Source organism: Lactuca serriola, chromosome 8 (genome assembly GCF_051521515.1).
Source record: "Lactuca serriola cultivar US96UC23 chromosome 8, Lser_US96UC23_V15, whole genome shotgun sequence".
NCBI lineage: Eukaryota > Viridiplantae > Streptophyta > Magnoliopsida > Asterales > Asteraceae > Lactuca > Lactuca serriola.
In genome coordinates, this window is record NC_136415.1 from 226,882,695 (window position 1) to 226,904,667 (window position 21,973).

At 37.2% G+C, this 21,973-nt stretch overlaps 1 protein-coding gene across 1 annotated transcript; it reads left to right on the forward strand.

The window, feature by feature from the left end:
- Positions 1 to 825: 825 nt before the first annotated feature.
- LOC145069896 (receptor-like protein EIX2) lies at positions 826 to 4,283 on the forward strand. The gene has a single exon (XM_079016842.1). It carries the CDS (start codon positions 891 to 893, stop codon positions 4,149 to 4,151), a length of 3,261 nt encoding a protein of 1,086 aa, XP_078872968.1. The 5' UTR covers positions 826 to 890; the 3' UTR covers positions 4,152 to 4,283.
- Positions 4,284 to 21,973: the final 17,690 nt, after the last annotated feature.

Here is a 21,973-nt window from a genome sequence, read left to right on the forward strand (position 1 = left end):
TAAACTTTTCATATTTATAATAGAAACAAATCAAATTTTTAATTCCTACCCTAAACGATTTGCTTTCCCAAACACCACCCCTTCCATCCAGCCCCCCTCACCACCACTTTCGATTTCTCAGTCTTCGATGATCACCTCGTAAGTTTCCCATTCTTTTCTCTATCTCACCCAATTCTCATCGTTTAGTTATCCAGATGCATTCCAAACTTGCAAAAATTAATGGTACCCGGACAAACACATAATTCAGTTTTTACCTGTTCATGGGAGAAAATGCATAAAACTCAATAATTTTCCCTACTTTTCAGTAGACCCTTTCGTACTTACACAAATGATTCATTTGGTTTTGCGTCAAATAATCTCCTGATTTCATCACAGTGTTCATGATATGTATTTCTATTTGATCTTGCACCCGATTACTGTTGGAGAAAATTGAAAAAAAAATCTTTTAAATCTGCTAGATACATAATCAGTTCTTCTTCATATGCTATGATCTAGCTGTTTCTACAAGTGAAATTGTTATAACTGTATGTCTCAGCTTAACATATGCAAATCATGTAAAGTCTAAATGATGTAAGAATATTACATTATATATATATATATATATATATATATATATATATATATATATATATATATATATATATACACACACACACATATGCATATCATTTTTGTCGAGAAGCAGAATAATAGGCCAGGAGCAACAACATACTAATTTGTGGATAAAATATGTCCATTGACTTCCAAGTCTTCCATGAAAAAGAATTGGTCTTTGTTTATTGCTTTATAAATGAACTATTTTCAATTCTTCATCACTTCAATATTATAACAACCCATCTTTGCAGTTCAATATTTTTTTTTCTTCTATTTGAAACTGATCAGGGTTGATAATGGGCAATAAGTGGAGTTTAGGGCTCCATTTCATTTTCATAAGTATTTTTACTTGTTTGGGTGTGGGAAATATAAGTGTTGTTTGCTCTAAGGAAGAGCGACTTGCTCTTCTCAAGTTTAAACAGAGCGTCAAAGACGACTCTAAAATGTTGTCATCATGGGTTGGAAATGACTGTTGCCTGTGGGAAAGAGTCCGTTGTGATGATGATTCTGGAAATGTCAAAAGTCTTGATCTCAGAGGAGACAAGAATTCTGGTGAAGGCTACTACTGCTTAGTTGGTGGTGAGGTGAACTCTTCTTTGGCTCAGTTGAAGCATCTAACGTATTTGGATTTGAGTGGGAATGATTTTGGAGGAAGCCGGATCCCAAAGTTCATTGGATCCTTGAAGCAACTGAGCTACCTCAATCTCTCTCATGCTGGATTTCAAGGTATTATTCCTCATCACATTGGAAATCTTTCTAATTTGAAGGTTCTTGATCTTAGTTCAAACCAAGGGCCTATGCCAGATGACGAACCATTGGTGGCAAATGATGTGGCATGGACTTTTGGCCTTTTGTCACTCGAGCATCTCGACTTGAGTGATGTAGATCTTAGAAGAGCACAAAATAGGGACATGCTGCTTTACATGATTCCTTCGTTAAAAATTTTAAGTTTATCAGGTTGCAGACTTCCGAGTGTTTTTCTTGGTCCTTTTCTTAATTCGAGTAAAATACTTCCCAATATTAAACACCTCGATCTTGGCTTCAATTCTTTTGAAGGTCCACTTCCTAGATTTTTTCAAAACCTGACATCACTAGAATTCCTAGATCTTTCAGGCTTTGAGCCAAGTTCGTCATGGAACTTTGCAAACTTGGTAAACATGATCCCTTCTTTATCAGAGCTGCATTTGTCAAATTGTGGGATCGATAAAACCTTTCTATCTTTTTCCCATCTTAATATCAGTACACTATCTAAAATCCAACAGCTGAATCTTAGGTCTAATTCAATTCAAGGCTTATTTCCATCTGTTTTAACCAACATGAGTTCCCTACGAGTCCTTGACCTCACTGGAAACAATCTGAATTCCTGGGTTCCTATTATGCCTAACCTTCTAGAGCTTTATCTTTCTGAAAACTCGTTTCATCGGATTGAAGATGTTGGAATCTGGAGACAGTGTCACCTTAGACATTTAAGTGTGGCTGAAAATGCAATTGGTATGGAAATGATCGACTCATCAAGAAACGTATCTGAGTGCTCTCAATATGCTTTGGAGGGGTTGGATTTGGAGGGGAGTATCATAAATGGTACAATTCCAGAAGCACTTGGAAGAATGGTGAATTTAAGGTTCATATATCTAAGTAGGAATGGATTGACAGGTTCAATCCCAAAATCACTAGGAAGATTAAGATATTTAGAACTATTATATCTATCTGCTAATGAGTTAACAGGTCCCATTCCGACATTCCTTGGGAAACTTTCTGTAATTGACCTTTCTTGGAATCAATTGAATGGTTTGATTCCAGAATCCTTTGGAAATTTAACATGTTTAAAAGAAATGAATCTAGAATTGAATCAGTTAACAGGCCCCATTCCAGCATCTCTAGGAAGTCTTGTTTCGTTACGAGCAATGAAGCTATCTAGAAATTTATTAAATGGGAATATTCCAGTTTCGATTGGGGAACTTGCCAAACTGCAATCTCTAGACATCTCTTACAATTTTCTAGAAGGAGTAGTTTATGAAGCCCATTTTGCTAACCTTTCAATGTTGAATAACTTCGATGCTTCTTTTAACATGAAGTTGACATTCAATGTTTCACGTGAATGGATGCCTCCATTCCAGTTGGTAACTCTTCAACTCGATTCTTGCAATATAGCAAATGGATTTCCACAGTGGCTTCGAAATCAAAGGAAAATTGAGATGCTAGTTTTGTCGAATGCTACAGTTTCAGGACCTCTCCCCACATGGTTGCAGAAGATGCCCATCATTCCTTTCTTAGATCTCTCTCACAACAAACTTACCGGACCTTTGGTGAACCTTCCCAATGGGGGAAATGTTAACTTTTTTGGGCAGGTATTTGCCCGTGGATTGCTTCTACAAAATAACCTTTTCAATGGGTCGATTCCTAAGTCATTGTGCACAAGGAGAGATTTGCAATATCTTGATCTTGCCAAAAATAGGTTAACTGGGAAAATTCCCAACTGTTTTGAGAACCTGAGAAACTTGGTTGTCATGAGATTTAACTCAAATCGTCTTTGTGGTGTGATTCCAAGTTCCGTAGCTCTTAATTCTTTAAAGCGGTTAAGACTCAACGGAAATAACTTTACTGGTGAACTTCCTCGAGAATTAGGGAATTTAAGAGATTTAGAAGTCTTAGATGTCGGTGATAATAGATTGTCTGGAAAAATACCCGTTTGGATTGGTGGAAATCTTACATCTTTAATCATTTTGAGGTTGCACAAAAATAACTTCACTGGAAGAATTCCTCGAACTTTATGCAAAACTCCAAAACTTCAAATTTTGGATGTTGCATACAACAACTTAAGAGGAACCATCCCTCATTGCCTAGGGGAGTTGGCTGCCATGGTTAGGAGTGAAATTGAATTTCTTATCGATCCTGATTTTGATGAGAGTCTACTTCAGGTCATGAAAGGTGTTGAGCTTGAATATACAAAAAATTTGGCTTTACTTTTTAACATGGACCTTTCAAGCAATAAACTTGTTGGAGAAATACCAGTCAAGTTAACTGCGCTTTCCATGTTGGTGGGTCTGAATTTGTCAAATAATCATCTCAGTGGGGCAATTCCAAGCAGCATTGGAAACTTGACGGAGTTAAATTCTCTCGATTTATCTAGAAACGAGTTGACTGGGAGGATCCCTCCGAGCATGGCAGCTTTGACCTTTTTGAGCCATTTGAATTTGTCACAAAACAACTTGTCCGGGCGAATTCCAACCGGGAATCAACTGCAAACCCTTATTGATCCATCAATATATATGGGGAACAATGATCTATGTGGACCTCCATTGCCAAAGGGTTGCTCAAATCCGGAAGACCCAACAACAACAACAACAAGGAAGAAGGAATACGAAGCAGCTGATGAGCCGATGAAGATATGGTTTTACGTGAACATAATGAGTGGCTTTGGAACAGGGTTTTGGGGTGTTATTGGAGTATTGTTGTTCAAGAAGCATTGGAGACAGAAGCTTTTCATGTTTGTTGAGGATACCATGGAGAAGATATACGTTGCCTTCGTGGTGATAGTTGCCAAGATGAAGACATGAAGAGAAGCCGCATCCTCTCGAATGCAAGTAGTGTAGTTTGTGAATGTGTATCACCAATGATTTTTCTTTTGCCTTTTCATATGTAGTGTTATTGTCCTTATCATTTATACATATTTTGATTTCATATTTGCATGAGAATTTGTAACATGGTGTTGTTTAAGCTGTCAAATTGGACTTATTTTTGTGTTAAGTTTTATCTCTAACGAGTCAAGTAAATAATTTTAGCTAAAGGGAACACGTCAAAATAGGTCGAAAGTTACCTAAACTGTAGCTGCATACAATCTCTTTAATCATTTTTTCAAAACAATTAGATTGTTATTATAGTAACATAGTTTTTGAATCATATTGAATAAGTTGACAATCTATTTTACTTTTGAGATGATCGACCGAATCTATTTCCCTCTTCTATTTTTTCCTAATTATATATATACACATGCATATGTGCATTTGTTTTTGTTCTTGACTAGCAATTTTCTGAGGCATATGTCTCTTCTTTTTACTATCTTAATAAGCTTTTGGAAAGGGTTATTTGTATCAGAAATAATGACTTATAGTGTAATAAGTGGTTGATAAAAAACCCTTTTTGTTAACTGATAAATGTTAATTTTTAAAGAAAAACTTAATTTTGAAAAGTTATGCATTCGAAAAGGTTTCTGCAGATAGGGTTTCTTGTTGAATAGAAGTTTAGGTGGCCTTTGGTTCGCTAGAATCCTTGGGAATTAGACAGAATTGAAATCTAATTTCACCATATACTCATGTTTGGTTCAATATTTGTTAAGGAATTAGATTCCTAAATGAGGTTAACTTTCCATCAAATGAGGAAAAGTCCATTCCATCAAAACTAGGATGGAATTAGATTATAATTCGTGACAGATTACAATTCTGCGAACTAAACGTCACCTTAACAAAAAGAAAGTTTTTTAATTATTATTATAAAAATAATGGTGGAAACATCGATGTTGATTGCATTCAATTCTATTTTCCAAATGATCTCGTTTTCGATGATTTTATATCTCATATTTGTTTTCCTGTCTTTCTCCGGGAAGAGAAGATGTAATTCTGTGATAGCCTTGTAAAATCTGAACTTCATTTTTCTGTTATACCTTGAAAATATATTATACCCTTTCACTGTATTATGGAGTTTGTGGATGCAAACTAGGTGATTGATATGGAAAGAAATTTAACTTGTTGATTGTAACTAAACTAAAGCTCGAGGTTTACTGCTAAAGAAACAAATTAGTGTTCGCACAATTCTCAACTGGTTGTGTACGTGAACCGTATAGAATGCAAATTAGATTGTAAAAATATTTATCTCAACTATGTAAGACAGGTTGTCAATCTCCAGTGTGTGAAAAATACGTGAATGCACTGTGTGTGCGTGTATTTGCTCCACATCGTCAGGCTGCTTGCAAGCTCTATTATGGCACCCGGCTAGAAATTCCCAAAAGTAGGAAACAAAAAGAAATTGTCCACGAGAATTTGAGATTTCAGTCCAACTTATGGTTTTGTTACCAATCAGTCCTTACCTTTGATGTTGTTATGGTTTGGGTTCTTACCTTTATGAGATCCATTCTATTCTATTTTTAATCTTCTAACTAAAAGAATCAGAAATTTGCCACTTGTCATTTTTTTTAAAACCCATCTTTGCCACATGGCATGTTGTAGTTCAACATGTATTTTCTTTCCCGCTTATTTTGAATCTCCATTTATAATTAATCGTATCCCAACAAATCAGCAAAACATTCTTTCATTCCCATTGTACCTAATAAAATCATGAAATATGATCCATTCCAATTTTAAATTTTGCTGGTAGCCTTCCTAAGAAATCAACAAACATTCCATGAACACTGATCCCCCAATCACGACTGTATCTTTGGAAATCAAATCACCATTAATCCGTCGTTTCATTATTCAAAAAAGACAAAACTTCAAAAATGGTCCATGTAGTTTTCGAAAATATCAAGTTTAGTCCCTAAGTTCAAAAAACCTCACGGGTCGTCCATGTGGTTTCAAAACTTTTAACATTTGGCCCTTCCGGCTAACTCCGTTACCATTTAGCCGTTAAGTCAGGGACAATTTTGTCATTTCACTACACAGGGACCATTTATGAGGTTTTTAATTACTTTTATTTAAAATAAATAAATATATAATATTTAATATGCAAGGGGTCTCTCTCTCTCTCTCTCTCTCTCTCTCTCTCCACGTTGGTGCGGCGCAAGTTAGCATCCTGGATCTGCAATAAGCATATCTGCTCTTCTACTTCTACAGCGAGAACCCCGTATCTCTGTGCTCTCCCTGAAAGTCTTAAAATATCAAGCTTGAATGGCGGACGCCATTGATTTCTCAAAAACACTGCGTATAGTTCTTTTTGTAGACCTCAACCCATTTCTATCCCAATTTCCTAACCCTAATTACATCACCTCCATTTTTGCTACCTCCAATATTCTTCTATCTTTTCCCCCTCTTTTATCTTCTCTTTTCTCCTTCAAGCTATTCTTCTCTTCTCTCTCATCTCTCAATTCCGTCTCTACGCTCCGCCTTCTGCTTCCCAGTTATTCTTCTGCTTATGTATCCTTCAATTCTCCTTCGCAAACCCTAGATTCTCTCTCCCACACCCTTAATTCCATCTCTTTTACCAAATTGACATATTCCCCTTCAAATGCTTCACATATAGCTAGCTCTTTGCTTCAGCTTGCTCGCGACTATGGCTGGGAGTTCGATATTGAGAATATTCCATGTAAAATTCACTCTGATCCCGTCGATGTCCGCTCAAATTTGGTTATTTCGTTGTCGCCAGTTTGTAGATCGTTGAAATCCTTAGCTGAGTTTGTGTCTGTTGATGTCGATAATGATTTCTTGATGAAGATATGAAATTGAGGAGATTAACAAACAATCGATCTGCATTCGGATCTCTTACTCTCCTCCTTCGGCTTCTCCCTCACCGGAGACATAACAGATTCTACGACGACATGACGACCAAAACTTCAAATTCTCACCACCAACTCCATCGGTGGTGGGGTGATGGTCTAGAACAATCGATCCCAGATTGTTTTTATGAAGCTTTCCCATTTAATTTGACACCCTTTACTCTAAACCCATGAAATCAATCGCACATAACCTATGAACACCCTTTTTATAAACACGACCTTTTTATGTGGATCAATACGTAAAATCTTCACACACATACACATAGAGAGAGAGAGAGAGAGAGAGTGACAAGAGAAATAGAGAAGTAGCAGAGGAGTAAATGTTGAGAGATAGACCCTTTGACATTAGAGAGAGAGAGAGAAAGAGGGGGTGGGACCCCTTGCATTTTAAAAAAAGAAGTAATTAAAAACCTCATAAATGGTCCCTGTGTAGTGAAATGACAAAATTGCCCCCGACTTAACGGCTAAATGGTAACGGAGTTAGCCGGAAGGACCAAATGTTAAAAGTTTTGAAACCACAGGGACGATCCGTGAGGTTTTTTGAACTTAGGGACTAAACTTGATATTTTCGAAACCACAGGGACCATTTTGGAAGTTTTGTCTTCAAAAAATAAACACAAAAGATCATCAGTCTCCATTACTTGAATGCTCACATTAATCTGATGAGGAATGCCACAAGCTCACACATACGCATTCATCTGAGAAGGAATCCCACGAGCTCACAGAACAGAACAGAACAGAACAGAACAGAACAGAACAGGTATGTTATCTTTTTCCGCAGACTATTTTGGGATTTCCTATTTTATTGGAATTTGATCATATACTGACAATCGGTTTTCTAATATGGATTATATGGACGGTGATTGCTCATATAATTGTTAGAGAAAGCACATGAAGATAGGAGGAAGAAAGGAGATTTGCTTTATACAAAACACTATAAGAAAAATACCCTTTAATGACACGTGAACAATGACACGCACTGATTTACAATACACATTTTTTGTGTGTCCTAAAAATATTGTTAACCTTCCAAATTTTGAAGGATAGAGGACACACATTTGTGCGTGCCTTAAAATTATTGTCCCACAAAAGAATTACAAACACGGAGGGCGCTTATTTTAAATGTGCGTCCTCTGTGAATATCGCTTTATAAATTTTTACTCCAAACGCGCGTTCTTAAAGGAAATGATCAATCCTCTAAAATTCTAATTTTGAAATACCCCGTTTCAAGATATCCCTTCATTCTCTTCTTCCCTTCTCTCCACAAACCCTAATCACGATACCATCTCTGCTTTAAGGCATGTACATGACCTTATATTTCTCTACCGCCTTCAACATGTTCTCGAAATCAAATCTCTCCATGAGAACCAGTGTCTCACCAACTGATGCCGTCGTGATCAATGTAAAGACTCCGACTGTGACGTCGGCTCACCTCACCTCGCCGGCGACTGCGACTCCTCGAAGATTTAGGGTTCTGCTCGGTGATTCTCAACGAAAGTGTCACACCCCCAAACCGGAACGGCAGAAACGTTCGGGGGCGGATGACGTCATGTTTAGTATCACAACACATGATCATAGTAATCAAAGTAACAAACAACCATTGCATTAATATTTAAGTGTTTACAAAGTATGTGATGTACATAAGATTGACTCCAAAGGTAAATAACAAAACAAGACATAAAGCTAATATGCTCCATCTTTTGAATCTTAGAACGCGTACATGTCTACTAGTTTCCTGAGAATACAAGTTATTTTGAAAGAGTAGATCAACATTTACGCTGGTGAATTCATTAGTATTTAAGTGATGGAAGTAAGTTGTAAGTTCTTTTTTAGAAAAGTTCGCCTGTTCCTTCAGAAAATCCTATATTTTCTGATATGATGAATGAAAGTAAAAATGACTCTACAATTCCTTCTATGAGTACTAAATGGATACAACTTATATACAATTTAGAGTAAACTGACCATCGATTGTGTGAATCTGCCCTAAGCCCACAACCAAACAAGGAACATGGAATGAGTCGAAAGTCACACATCCCATTGTTTGTTAGATCTTCACTGTATATAACCCTGGTGTATTCATTTGATACTTATAAAACTGTAATAGTTCTTTATATTTGATGAAAACATTCTTTAAGAAAATCATATATTTCCTTTAGTAAAAATACTTCATTCTATAATCACTTAGTTTATACAAGCTATATATAATCTAATATCGAACGGATAGTTAATTTTGTGAATCTGCCCTAAGCCCACAACCAAACAAGGAACAGGAAGTAAGGTGGAAAGCACACATTCAACTGCCTATTGGATATTAATTATATATAATCCTGATGTATAAACTAAGGTATTATAGAATTAACCACTAAAGGTCCTTTAAGTTATACTGGTTTAATAAAATGAATTAAACCCTTTTACTGATAAGTTTCTACTTTAGCCTACTAAAGGTTCTATCTGAAAAGTATGTTTTGGTACTAGAAAATGGTATATTGAATTTGTATACTATGACCATACCTGGTACTCTGTCACACCCCCAGCCGTCGGCGGAAACACCGGGTGGTGTAACGTTGTTGGGTCAAAATTATGGTTTATACTTTACTTTTCTAGGAAAATGTATTTTTCAGTGTTTATGGTTTCGTTTACGGTCAGGTGGGTGTTTACGGTCGTAAACCCATTTACGGCCTATGTTCCCCATATTCATATAAATAGATGTTAGGTGGGTGAGGAGTGCATTAGTGGAGGGGATCTTAAGTGTGTGTATTCTAAGGTGTAAGAGAAAGAAGAGAGAAGAGCTAGTGTGTGAACTATATGTATGGAGCATCATTCTATTCACTGAATACATCATAGATTCAAGTTATTATTCTTCTTCTTCTCTTCTGTTTTGATCTGGCATCATCCAATTGATTGGGATTCCGCACCATTAATTGGATCTGATTGATACACAAGCAGATTTGGGGACTTATAATTGGTATCAGAGCTTGGATTGTATCAATAAATTTTGTCAGATATGGAGCTTATTTGATCTTACTTTTGAAGGATTCATACGTTTTTGGATAGATCTTGGAAAAATAAGGAGAGTTTGTTCTTCGCGTTTTTGATAAAAACGAGTTATGAATCGAGTTTTGGAGCAAAAATGGTGAAAAACGTCGTTTTTTTCACGATCTGAAACTGTGTTTACGCCTTTACGGTCCTCAGAGTTTACGGCCTCGGTTTGCGGTCAATCTCGCACGTATACGGTTCGGTGTATGGTCAGCCTCGCACGTTTACGGTCAGCGTTTCCGGTTCGCACCTCGTTCTCGGTTTTTAGTTCGGCCTCGGTCAGCAGCGGTAGTCGTCCTCGCACCTGTTCAGCAACCTTCGTCCTTGCATAAGCTTCATATAAAAAAAAGAATGGAGAGATTGGGGATGCCGTGTTTCGAACCCGGGTCTCCAGTTTCAACAAACGCGCCTCTTATCAATTGATCTACTAAGGAACTCCTTAAACATCTCGCTCCTTTTAAACTTATTGTCTTCGCAGCAGAAAATAAATCAAAATAAATTCGAGGGTTGCAAGTTTCGAACCCGGGTTTCCTCTAAACTCAACAAGGCGTCGACAGTTGAAGCAGCTTGCATCACGTTCCTATACTTCGAAACTTAATTCAAAAACAGTCCTTCTCGGTTCCCATTTTCACAAATTTTACATTTTTAACCCAAAAATCAATTTCCTTTATTTTCAAAATCCATTTTCAACCAAAAATTTTAGTTTTTAATTTTTAATTTTTATTTTTGCCTTTTGACCTTAAATTTTGACTTTGACTTTTCAAGTTTGACATTTGACTTGTTCGTTTAACTTTCAATTTTTCAAATTTAGTTTTTCGGTTTGACTTTTAAGTTTGACTTTCTAAGGTTGACTTTCTCGGTTTTTAAGTCAAAGGGCAATTCAAATAATAATAAACTAATAAAAAAATAAAATAAAATAATATGAGTTCCTCAAACATCCTGGTCAATGAAGTTTCATGTACTCCATCTTGTGAAACTACTATTAAATTTCTCCAAGATCAAATTGATTTATTAAAAAGAGAAAATGAAGACCTCAAATACGAAGACTATACCCTTAGGAAAGGTCAGAAACCTCTAAAAGCGCAATTAGAGACCAAAACCAAGAATTTTCGAAAACCGCAATAAGATTACAGCAACAAGTGTGAAAATTAAGATCACATTAAGAAAAAACTTGCTGTTGTAACTGTCGAACTTGATGCATTGAAAGCTAAATATAATGATGCTGAATTTACATTTAAGAAATTCGATGTATCAAGTGAGGTAGTTGCGTCCATGATGGAACATAGTATGAAATTTAAGGATAACCAGCAAAAGGGTCTAGGTTATGAGGGTGTCCCTCATCCCTTCAATCATAACTACACTGCCAACCTTTGACTCAGGAAGAAATTGACCGAGAACCATTTATGGTATACGGTAAACCAGCTGATAGACAACCAACTGAGGGTGTTGAGGTGATGAATACCGATGCATCTACTTCATGTGCAGGTAAAGTAGCGGAAGATGAGATCAAGGAGAATACCACTGAACAAACTAATGACTCCTTGAACTCTGAATCTATTGCTTCGAACTCAGTTGCTTCTAATCAACCCGCTGTTGAGAAATACATGCCACCAAAACAAGCGAAACCGACGGCCTGTTGCAACTGTGCGTGTGGGAGAAGCAAGAGACAAGGCAAAGATACGCCACCAGAGGTAGGAAGAAACAACTTCCCAGTGAAGAAAAAGACATGTTTTCACTGTGGAACACCTGGTCACATTGCCAGAAACTGTCCAAATCGCGCATATGTTCCCTACTACGCACAAGGCTGGCAGAATGCGCAAAGTGGGAGATTCTACAAAAGAAATCATTCGAAGTCACAATCGCGCAGTGATGAATGGAATGCGCAGAAGGGAAAGAATCAAACTCCAAAGGCCAAGAATCAAAATCCCAAAGTCAAGAAGGGTATGCCGACCAAAAAGGCCAATTCAAGAGATGCTCCAATGAAAATAAAATCAAAGCCATCTTGAAGATCATATTCAAATTCAAAAGCAAATGCCGAGGCACCCATACGATCGAAAAAGAAATGGGTTAAACCCAACTATAGATGGATACCAAAGGTTCAATCTCCCAAATCTTCTAACGATTCTAATATTTCGTCATCTTCTGTTTGTGATAAGCAGGATATGTCATGGGAGAGGGTACCTTGCAAATATGACAAAGGTCGACCCAGTTTCAAAATGGACTGGGTTCCAAAGACCAACTGATCTTGCTCTGTGTCGGAACAGCTATGGAGGCATATCATCAGACTTCAGTTTGTTGATAGTGGTTGTTCCGGGCACATGATAGGAAGCATCTTTCAACCGTGCAACACTTAGAACTTTGTTTGAGAGTATGTGTCCTTTGCGGGAAGGGAAGGAAGGAGAGGATCACACATTGGGTTTGTGTTTAACGACGTGAAGAATTTTCGGATCTGTTATGAGATTATGCGTGTTGTTCTCAGACCTTCTGGATGCAAATTCAATCGGTGAATTACAGTTTGAGTCTTTTTCTCGATACTTCTGAATTTGATCTTAAACTGATTCATTTTGAAGACAATTTTTTTATTTTCATATAGTTCTTCGTTAGCAGGTATTATTAGGAAGTAATATTAACTAAATGATAACAGGCAATCTGAATCTGTGTAAGGTACCAAAGCTGAATTGTCTAGGCTCTGTGTTTGATGCACTGATAGGCACGAAAGATTTTTATGGACTTGACTAGGCTCAGATGAACTTAAGGAATCTAGAGACTTGACAAATCTTGACCTAGATAGATCCGTTTAGCCTGACAATACGACGCTCGGATAGGTTGAGCAGGGAGATATACATGAGAATCCACCAGTAACATTAAAGGAACCCGTATCTAGAATCGTGGTTGAACTTTTCCTCGATGTACGGACTTTGTCCTTAATTCCGGTATTGACAGGGCGACCGGGGAATTCCGATAAATTAGGTTTGTAGAAGGTTATTTTCTTTCTTTCTGTCTGTTAGTCATATGTTGTCTCCTCTGCGTGATTGAAATACTTCCGACTTGGACTGCAACATATGCAATTCTATCTATCTTCATCTTCTATCTATGCAATTCTTTCTGTCTGTTAGCCATATGTTGTCTCCTTTGCATGATCGAAAGATTCGACCTGGTACACAGCATATGCACCACTCTACTTCTCAATCTGTCTAAATATCTAGTTAGTCATATGTTTCACCCTCTGCGTGATTGGAAGAGATCCGACCTGGGTGTAAAGCATATGCATTCTAAATCTTTCTTCTCCCATAATAATTATCTGCTCATCTAAGGTAAGGAGTATTCTGGAAGTTCTGATTATTAGGGTATATCAGGAAGCGGGAAACATGTTCTAGTACATCTAAAATTGAACATTTAAAGATTGTTTGTAGATCTCGTCGCTCAATTTAGGTGGACAACAATATCCTTGGTCGTCGTCAGCTGAATGGTCCTTAGGAATTTTATCTAGGAACATAGGGTCACAATGTCTTGTCACTTGTAGTATGTCCTAAATTTGTCACAATTTTTCGTATTTCAGTGGACCACAATACTGGTGATTGGTCAGATCTATTCATGAAGGGGGAGGTACCGATAAACGGATTGTGGATGTCTAAAAACCTTGATCCCAAATCACTCTTAATGTTAGTTATTATTTTTGTTTTTGTTAAATTTGTTCATAGTTTTCCTCTATGCACAAATTTAGGGGGAGAATTAAAAATTTCAAAAATCAAACAAAAATTCAAAAATCAAAAAAAATTCAAAAAATTCAAAAATCAAACAAAATTCGGAAAATTCAAAAATCAAACAAAAATCAGAAAATTAAAAAAAATCAAACAAAAAATCAGAAAAATAAAATTCCAAAATAGTGTTACTTCTGTTTTATTTCTTGTTCAGAAAAATCAAAAAAAAAAATCAAAAATATTATGTACTAACTTTGTTTTTAGTTTTTTTTTATTTTTTAGTTTTTGTTTTGTCTTGAAAAGCGAATTCAGATTTAGATGAGACTTGTGGAGACTGTATCGAGATTTCCTGAGCCAAGGCTTCATCCGTGATGATCGAAAAATTCTCATTCGAAGGAACAAGAAATGAAGATTATTCTTTCAACATTCGATTTGTCAACCCCAGAAGCAAGGTGAAGCTAACTTGAAGATTATGTGACAGATTGCATTGAAGCCTCCTCAATCAATTTGTTGTTATTCTTGTACCTGCTGAAGTGATCCAAAAGATTTGATCTCTCTGGTATTCTCTCTGAAGATTCTCAAGCTGAAAGCGCTAATTTTCAAGAATGTTTTCAAGAAGCCACCTCACCCAATGCGCGTTCAATGTCAAATTTTGAAGAAAAACCCAACAGCTCAAGATGAAGTCATTTATTGAAGATTCATCAAGTTCATCTTGAAGCTGTGAAGAAATCGAAGATAAACACTGAAGCCAAGCTCCAAATGAAGACTAACAATAAACGTCAGCTACTTTTTAGGGGGAGCTTATTGAGTCAATTAGAAAAGAAAGCTATAAACCAAGGGGGAGATTGTTGGGTCAAAATTTTGCTTTATACTTTACTTCTCTAGGAAAATGTATTTTTCAGTGTTTACGGTTTCGTTTACGGTCAGGTGGGTGTTTACGGCTGTAAACAGGTTTATAGTCGTAAACCCATTTACGGCCCATGTTCCCCATATTCATATAAATAGATGTTAGGTGGGTGAGGAGTGCATCAGTGGAGGGGAGCTTAAGTGTGTGTATTGTAAGGTGTGAGAGAAAGAAGAGAAAAGAGCTAGTGTGTGAACTATATGTATGGAGCATCATTCTATTCACTGAATACATCATAGATTCAACTTATTCGTCTTCTTCTTCTTCTTCTCTTCTATTCTGTTTCATTTTATTTTTTTTATTATTTTTATTTTTTATTATTAATTTTTAGGATGATAAAATTAAATTTTTGTTAGAAATCATTTTATTTTTCATTCTTTTTATTTTTATTTTATTTTAGTTTTATTTTATTAGTCCTTAAAATGTTTTATTTAAAAAAAAAATCTTTTGAGTTTTGGGCTTCATGTTTATGAAATCCGGATACAGTCCATGGGTACTGGACTCGGGCATGGGTCTGGTATAAAAGGCAGAGTTCTCCTCCGTAATCCCCTTCTCCTTCATTTTTTTCATACTCGACCGTATACTGCTCTTTCTCTCTCTTATCTCTGAAAAAAATTTGTGTTATTTTTGTGAAATTGCTCGTTGTATCTCAAATGTATGATGATTTCGATCCTAGCAAAGCAAATCTCGCATCAAATCGTTGAGTTTTCAGGGTTTAATAGTCTAAAAACGAACTGTCGGCGGGTTTACGGTCAGACCAGAGCTTACAGTCCAGCCGAGCTTATGGTCCAAAACGGCTTACGGTCGGCTTACAGTCCAGACGAGCTTACGGTCCTGAGTTTAGATCCTGAGCTTACAGTCTGAGCTTACGGTCTTGACCATTTTGACCGTAAACTTGTCTTTAACCAATAAAATTTGATTTTTATCATTTCCAAGGCCAATTTAATTAGTTTCAATGTGAAAAACAAAAATTTAACTGTTAAATCAAAGGTTTTCTCACTTGTCTTGGTTTGTGCAGGATAAATGGCAAGCATGAAGTTCGCAGACAGTCACAATGTGGCTATCATCTTGGCTGACCCGCCTGCTTCTCATGCAGAGTTTAGATCAATGATGCATGGATTAAGGAATTGCTGCTTGGCTACTGCACTCACTGTAAACCCAACCATCTTTCAAGGATTGATAAAAGACTTTTGGAGTTCTGCAAAAGTGATGAAAGGAGATGATGGTGTGATCTCTATTCAAGCCACTGTCAAAAAGTGTAAGGTGATAATTACTGAGCAGTTCATTCAGGATGCTCTCAAGATTGATGATCAATCATCCTTTCCTACTTAGATTGAGGCCAGCCAGATTGAAAGATTTTTGATCAAGATGGGTTATGAAGGCGACTTTCCACCAACAATCAAGAAGATTCTTCCACCTTATTGGAGGTTTCTGGCTCATTTGTTTGTGAGCTGCATATTTGGGAGAAAGTGAGGATTTGATGAATTTCCTATCGTAACACTCAAGCCATCATTGTTCTAGCTGCAGGAGTTGACTTTAATTTCTCAAGGTTTATATTTAAAGAGATGTCTGCCAATGCCAATGGAAAGGTCAGGGAGAAATTATTGTTGTATCCAAGATTTGTTCAAGCGTTTATTGATGAACAATTTTCGGAGATTATCAAGGCTGGAGAAACTCTTGACATGAAGTCCCTTGGTCCGAACATAGTAGGTCTTATCAAGCAAAACAGGAAAGGAAAGATCAACTTTCAAGGAAAGTATCCTCTTGAAAAGTCTGGTATGTTCGCTGACTCTGGTGAGGCTTATGAATCTCATGGATCATCAGAGCGTGTCTCATCTGAAGAAAGCGTCATTCTGGATGATGATGTGATTCTGGTCTCTGATAATGAAGAGAATGTGGTCACTCTTAGTGCTATTGTGGCCTAATAACATGATTTACAATCTGTGTGGATTGATAGTGACTACAGTGAAGGAACAATGGCGGTTTTGACTGAAACTGAAGAAGGAGAAGATATTTCTCTTGAAAATATTGATTTATCGGGTTTTGACAAAGATGATATTCCTATGAATTTTGGAGTCAATGACAACCTTTTTCCAAATGATGAACTCGACAATTTTTTTGACAATATCAATGATGTTGCTCATCATGCAACGGAGATAAAGGAGAAAGAAGATGTTTGAGAGACGACGCCTCCTACTTCCATCCAGGTGGCCGATACTTCAATTCCAATGGATACATCATCAGGGATTCCTCCCCTTGATAATGTTGTTCCTACCACTGAGCCTCTCGTGAGTGATCCACTGACGACTCTGACTTCCCAGCGTCCATTGAAAAGAAGAAGACATGATCCAAGGCCGGGAGTGCTCACTCCCGAACAAGCTCAAGAACCCGTGATTCCTCTTTCAATTACTTTTGTCTCTGCATCATCCGTTCCAACACAATAAGGTCCAAGCTTAATTCATGAAGTTGGCTGTTCATCAGCCGGTCAGAGATCATCACACGATGCTGCCTCTAAGAGGCTAGCAATGCATATGGCTCAGCAACTAATTTCAATGCCTTCTTCTCATGGCAAAGGTATATCTTTAGAGGAAACCTACTCTGGAGATGATGACCCGTCTGTGCTGGAGCTTAGAAAAGAAATTCGTTTCCTGAACCAGAAGATTATTGAAAAAGATCTTGTAATCAGCCAACATGCCACTCGAATAGCTGATCTTGACGCCAACAATTGTCAACTTATTATTCAAATTGATGATCATGAAGCTGATAAATCACTGAAGACAAAGCAAATTTCCGATCTTCAAACTCACTTTGGTCTCCTCACTGCCAGCTACTTTGATTTGAAGAAGAAGTTAGAAGATGAATTTAGAGACAAGTTTAAGTGCTCTATTGATGAGTCAAGGATACATCTGCCTTCTCAAGCTCCTCCTGTTGTGCCACCACCTGTTCAAACATCTCGAATTGTGGATAGTTTTGAAAAGGAACCAGCTCAAGCTCCAAATGTCATAGCTCTGAAACGTGCCAAATTAGCCAAAGCAACTAAGAAAAGTCAACTCTTGTTTAAAAGGAGCTCAGATCAAAATGCTCCTGGAGATTAGCCAAAAATCACTGTCACAGACCTTCAAGAAAAATGTTTTAGAGACACGTATGGTGATAGGTCAGGAATCGTCTCATGTGGCTTTCATGATACGCTAGACATGTGGCTCGCGAGACGCAAGAGTGGCAACACATAATACTATAAAGATTTTCATGATTTCCATTCCTAGACCAGGGTTAATCTTTCAGAATTAGCAAAAGCTCCTTTTGCATCCTTCACAAAATTCCAAGGCAACACAATTCAAGCTCTTTTTGGAAAATCAAGTGGTAAAGGGTTTTCCTTCAATGAAGACTGTAGAGTGAATCATCAAACTATACCAAAGTGTACATGATCCCAAAAATAAACTTCCTATTCAAAATGTGATGTGGCCTGCTACCAGTCAAGTAAAACAGATTTCTGTGCTTCAGAATTATCCAGATGGATCATTGACGTCCATGCTCTACTGGGTTTTTTTATGAAACTACAGCTTGCTGTCATAAAACTTAAAGATGGATGCATTCGATTATATGACAAAAGAGATATGTTTCAATTTGGGAGATGGGATATTCATCAGTTGAACCTTCATCAGATCAAGGTTGCAGAAGACATTTTTGAGCCAGCTGCTAAAAAGTATACTTCTATGGTTGCTATATCATCAACAAAAGGATGTGGAACGGGGCGATGAGCAAATCAGATGTTCTTTTTGTTGACAATCTCTAAGTCAAGCTATTCCCAAACCAAGGGGGGAGATTGAAAGGTCTTATTTTGTGGTTTGGGCTAGGCAATTGAATGTATAGATGTTATAGGGATTTTGTTTATGTTGATTGGAGTGTTTATGGTTAGAACTGTGTTTACGGTTTATTATGACCGTAAACCTGTTTACGGTCTGCCTGACCGTAATCAGGTTTACGATCTGTCTTCCTATATATATAGCTTGCCAGAATCTGTCAGGGGGGATTGTGAGTCAGTTGAGTTTACGGTCATCAAGTTGTACCTGACGTCTTTCAGCTATTTACGTGTGCAAGCATGATCCTTATTCTTCTTCTACTCATTTCTTACTTTATTTGATTGTTTGATTGATCACTGGTTAAGATCCTTATAGACCTTACAAACGTCATTCTTCGTATCACTGTTATCTAACATACACTAAACAGTACTAAAGAAAATGCATACCTTTATTGATTATTGAAAGTTACATAATTGTTTCCCTAGTACTTATTACATAATATCCGACTATGACATACTTCTTAATGAACAGAAAGGTAATAGTAAAACTTCTCCTATTCGAATACATACCAGCTTTTCAATTTCCTGAAACACATGCATTTAAAAATACGTCAACATAAAGTTGGTGAGTCCACATGTTTTGACTCCATATAAAAATAATACATTTTCCAAGTTCAAAAGTATAGTTTTGAAAGTATCATTTTGACTCTCCAACGATTAGTTGATATATTAGGTATAATAGTTTACTTAACAATTAAGTGATATACCTAAACATTCCATGTACTTAGGGTATAAGTATGGGGAAACTTATACTTAACATTTATACTTGTATAACGACAAAGTATAATGTTTCTAACAATTTGCTACTATGAGCCTATAACCACTGCTTTGACATAATACCTCTGATAAAACCCACTCATGATTTCCATGAGGACAACCTACTCATGATTTCCATGAGGACAACCCACTCATGATTTCCATGAGGAACACCGCACGCTTCATCGATGCTAGACGAAATAACAAATAAAAGGGTAGTTCGTCGCTCGCTTATAGTTGACTGTAGCTAACAATCACAAGTGGGGTGGTCAACCCATATACTAATTATACACGACTTCCTTGCTCACACGGGATTAACGGTTACAGTTCAGATTATTTCTGCTCAGATCCCCAATCTTAGTTGATGAATACAATTACTCATGTAGACTTCAACGACTTCCTATAGCTCTAACAACAAAAGAATTTTCGTGTCTAAAACCCTATGCTATTAGACTTTGCTTTTAAACATTACTCCTAAGTTCATATTACTTTAGGTAGTATAACAGCTATAACTTGAGGAAAAACCAAATTTTATTATAAAACTAGATAACAACAACATATAACATACCAAGTTTTATCTTGTCATAAAACTAACAATAACTACATATAACATACCATGTTTTATCTTGACATAAAACCAATAATAAAAACATACTCTACAAATTAACATATAGAACTTCCGAATATAACTTCGGAACTATATCGCACACAACATATATATAGAATCCTAAGTATAACTCAAGATCTACATTAGTATATTAATTTGCTAACAAGTTGATAATAGTTGTATATATTCAAAATATTATATTTAAACAACTATATCCTAGTTAATATAACTATATGACGTTGATACTAATATACTATCAAATAAACATAATATTAACGTGTATACAATATTTAGCATGCATTTTCCCCCAAAAATATTAAAAGGTGGGCCGTGAAACTCACCCTAATAGCGTGATTTTATGTAATTTAAGCAGAAACGGTCAGCGGTACGAGGTTGTCGGGGCTCGGGATGCAAGAGGGCTTCAGCAAATGAGAGAAAGGAAAGAAGTCCAGGTGTAAGAATGGCTGGGGTCGAAGTTGCTATTTATAATAAGTTTTTAGAATCTCACATCATGAGTTTTATAAGACTCGCGTCGTGAGTCAAGCACGATCATCTCGTAGACTTGCCATTTACGTCCCTAGCTTCGGAAGGTGGCCAGATGAGTCCTCACGCCGTGAGATATCCTTGCTCACGTCGTGAGATTGTGCGACAACCCGAAACTTCTAACTTGTAAGATCAGTTAATGTTATCAATATTAAACTCGATTTTATCGTCATTTAACACCGTTTAAGGGTGTAATGATACTTTCTAAGCCTCGTACAATCAAAGGTTGAGTTCTAGGTCGAGTAATACCAAGTCGTAGTACAACATTCGGGCCATACACTCTATCAGGAGGAGTATACGGCCGTACACATGGGTGTGCGGCCGCACACCCACCCTCCAACCGTACACACTCCTCTATATAAAGGAGGAGACCCCTTCACTCATTCCTTTCCTTTGGCTGCGCTCTACTTTATCTCAGTATTTTCTCTCTCTAAAACTTCATCCAAGAAAACTCTAAAGGCCTCAAAAAGGTGAACTACCTCATCATTCAGCTTGTTATATTGGTAAAACACTTGAATCTAAGCCTAAAACTCATAGTGTTCTTTGTGTTCTTCATCCCTTGAAGGTGTACGGCCGCACACCTTCATGAGGTGGCCGCACACACCTTAAGACTCTCCAAAGTGAAGAGTTTGGCCTCCATTTTCTAGTTGGACTTGGTATTAGCACTAGAACACCTCAAAATCGACATTTTGGGCACAAATGAGGAGTGTACGGTCACATACTCCTGTGTACGACCGCACACCCTCTCTGTACGGCCGCAGACTCCTATGTACGGCCACACACGCCCCTTGTACAGCCGCACACTCCTGTGTGCAACCGCACACACAGGCTGACCACACACCCTGGCCGCACACACACTCCTTTGGTCGTACACCTCCCTTGTTTGATCATATAGGGTCCCCACAAGCATTTCCAAGTCTTTAGGGTGGTTTCCCATCATGTTTAGTCATGAAACACCCTAATTCTAACACAAATATGTGTTGTCACATGTTAATAGGATCCACTTGCGTACGAAACATCGGTTGACACTCAGCATTCGTAACCGATCATTCACCCAGATCCTACGTTAAACGGTGAGTTCATACCCCTATGCTTTTTCCAAGTTTTTCATGTTTTCAGGGGGGGGGGGGGGAATACAAGCAAAAGTACAAGGAAACTTGTGCACAAGTATATTATTTTGTTTAAAATAATTATATGTTCAGTGTGCTTTTAACACAGAAAACAGTTTTACCAAACGATTAAGAAATCAACTCGTAGAAACAGTTTTCAAAACTAAAGCAAGGAGCTTGTGAATTTTGTCATAACATGCGATATTTTGCAAAGGATTTTCAGTATTATTACTTGTAAATTTGTTAGGCTAAGTTTTGAGACACGTCCTTGGTAACACTCCACCGGATACGAGAGTGTAGGACTAACCCTTGTAACCAGAATCTCTTGGAGGGAGAGCGTGACTATTGTGTATAGATCTATATGGGACTGACTATCCTGC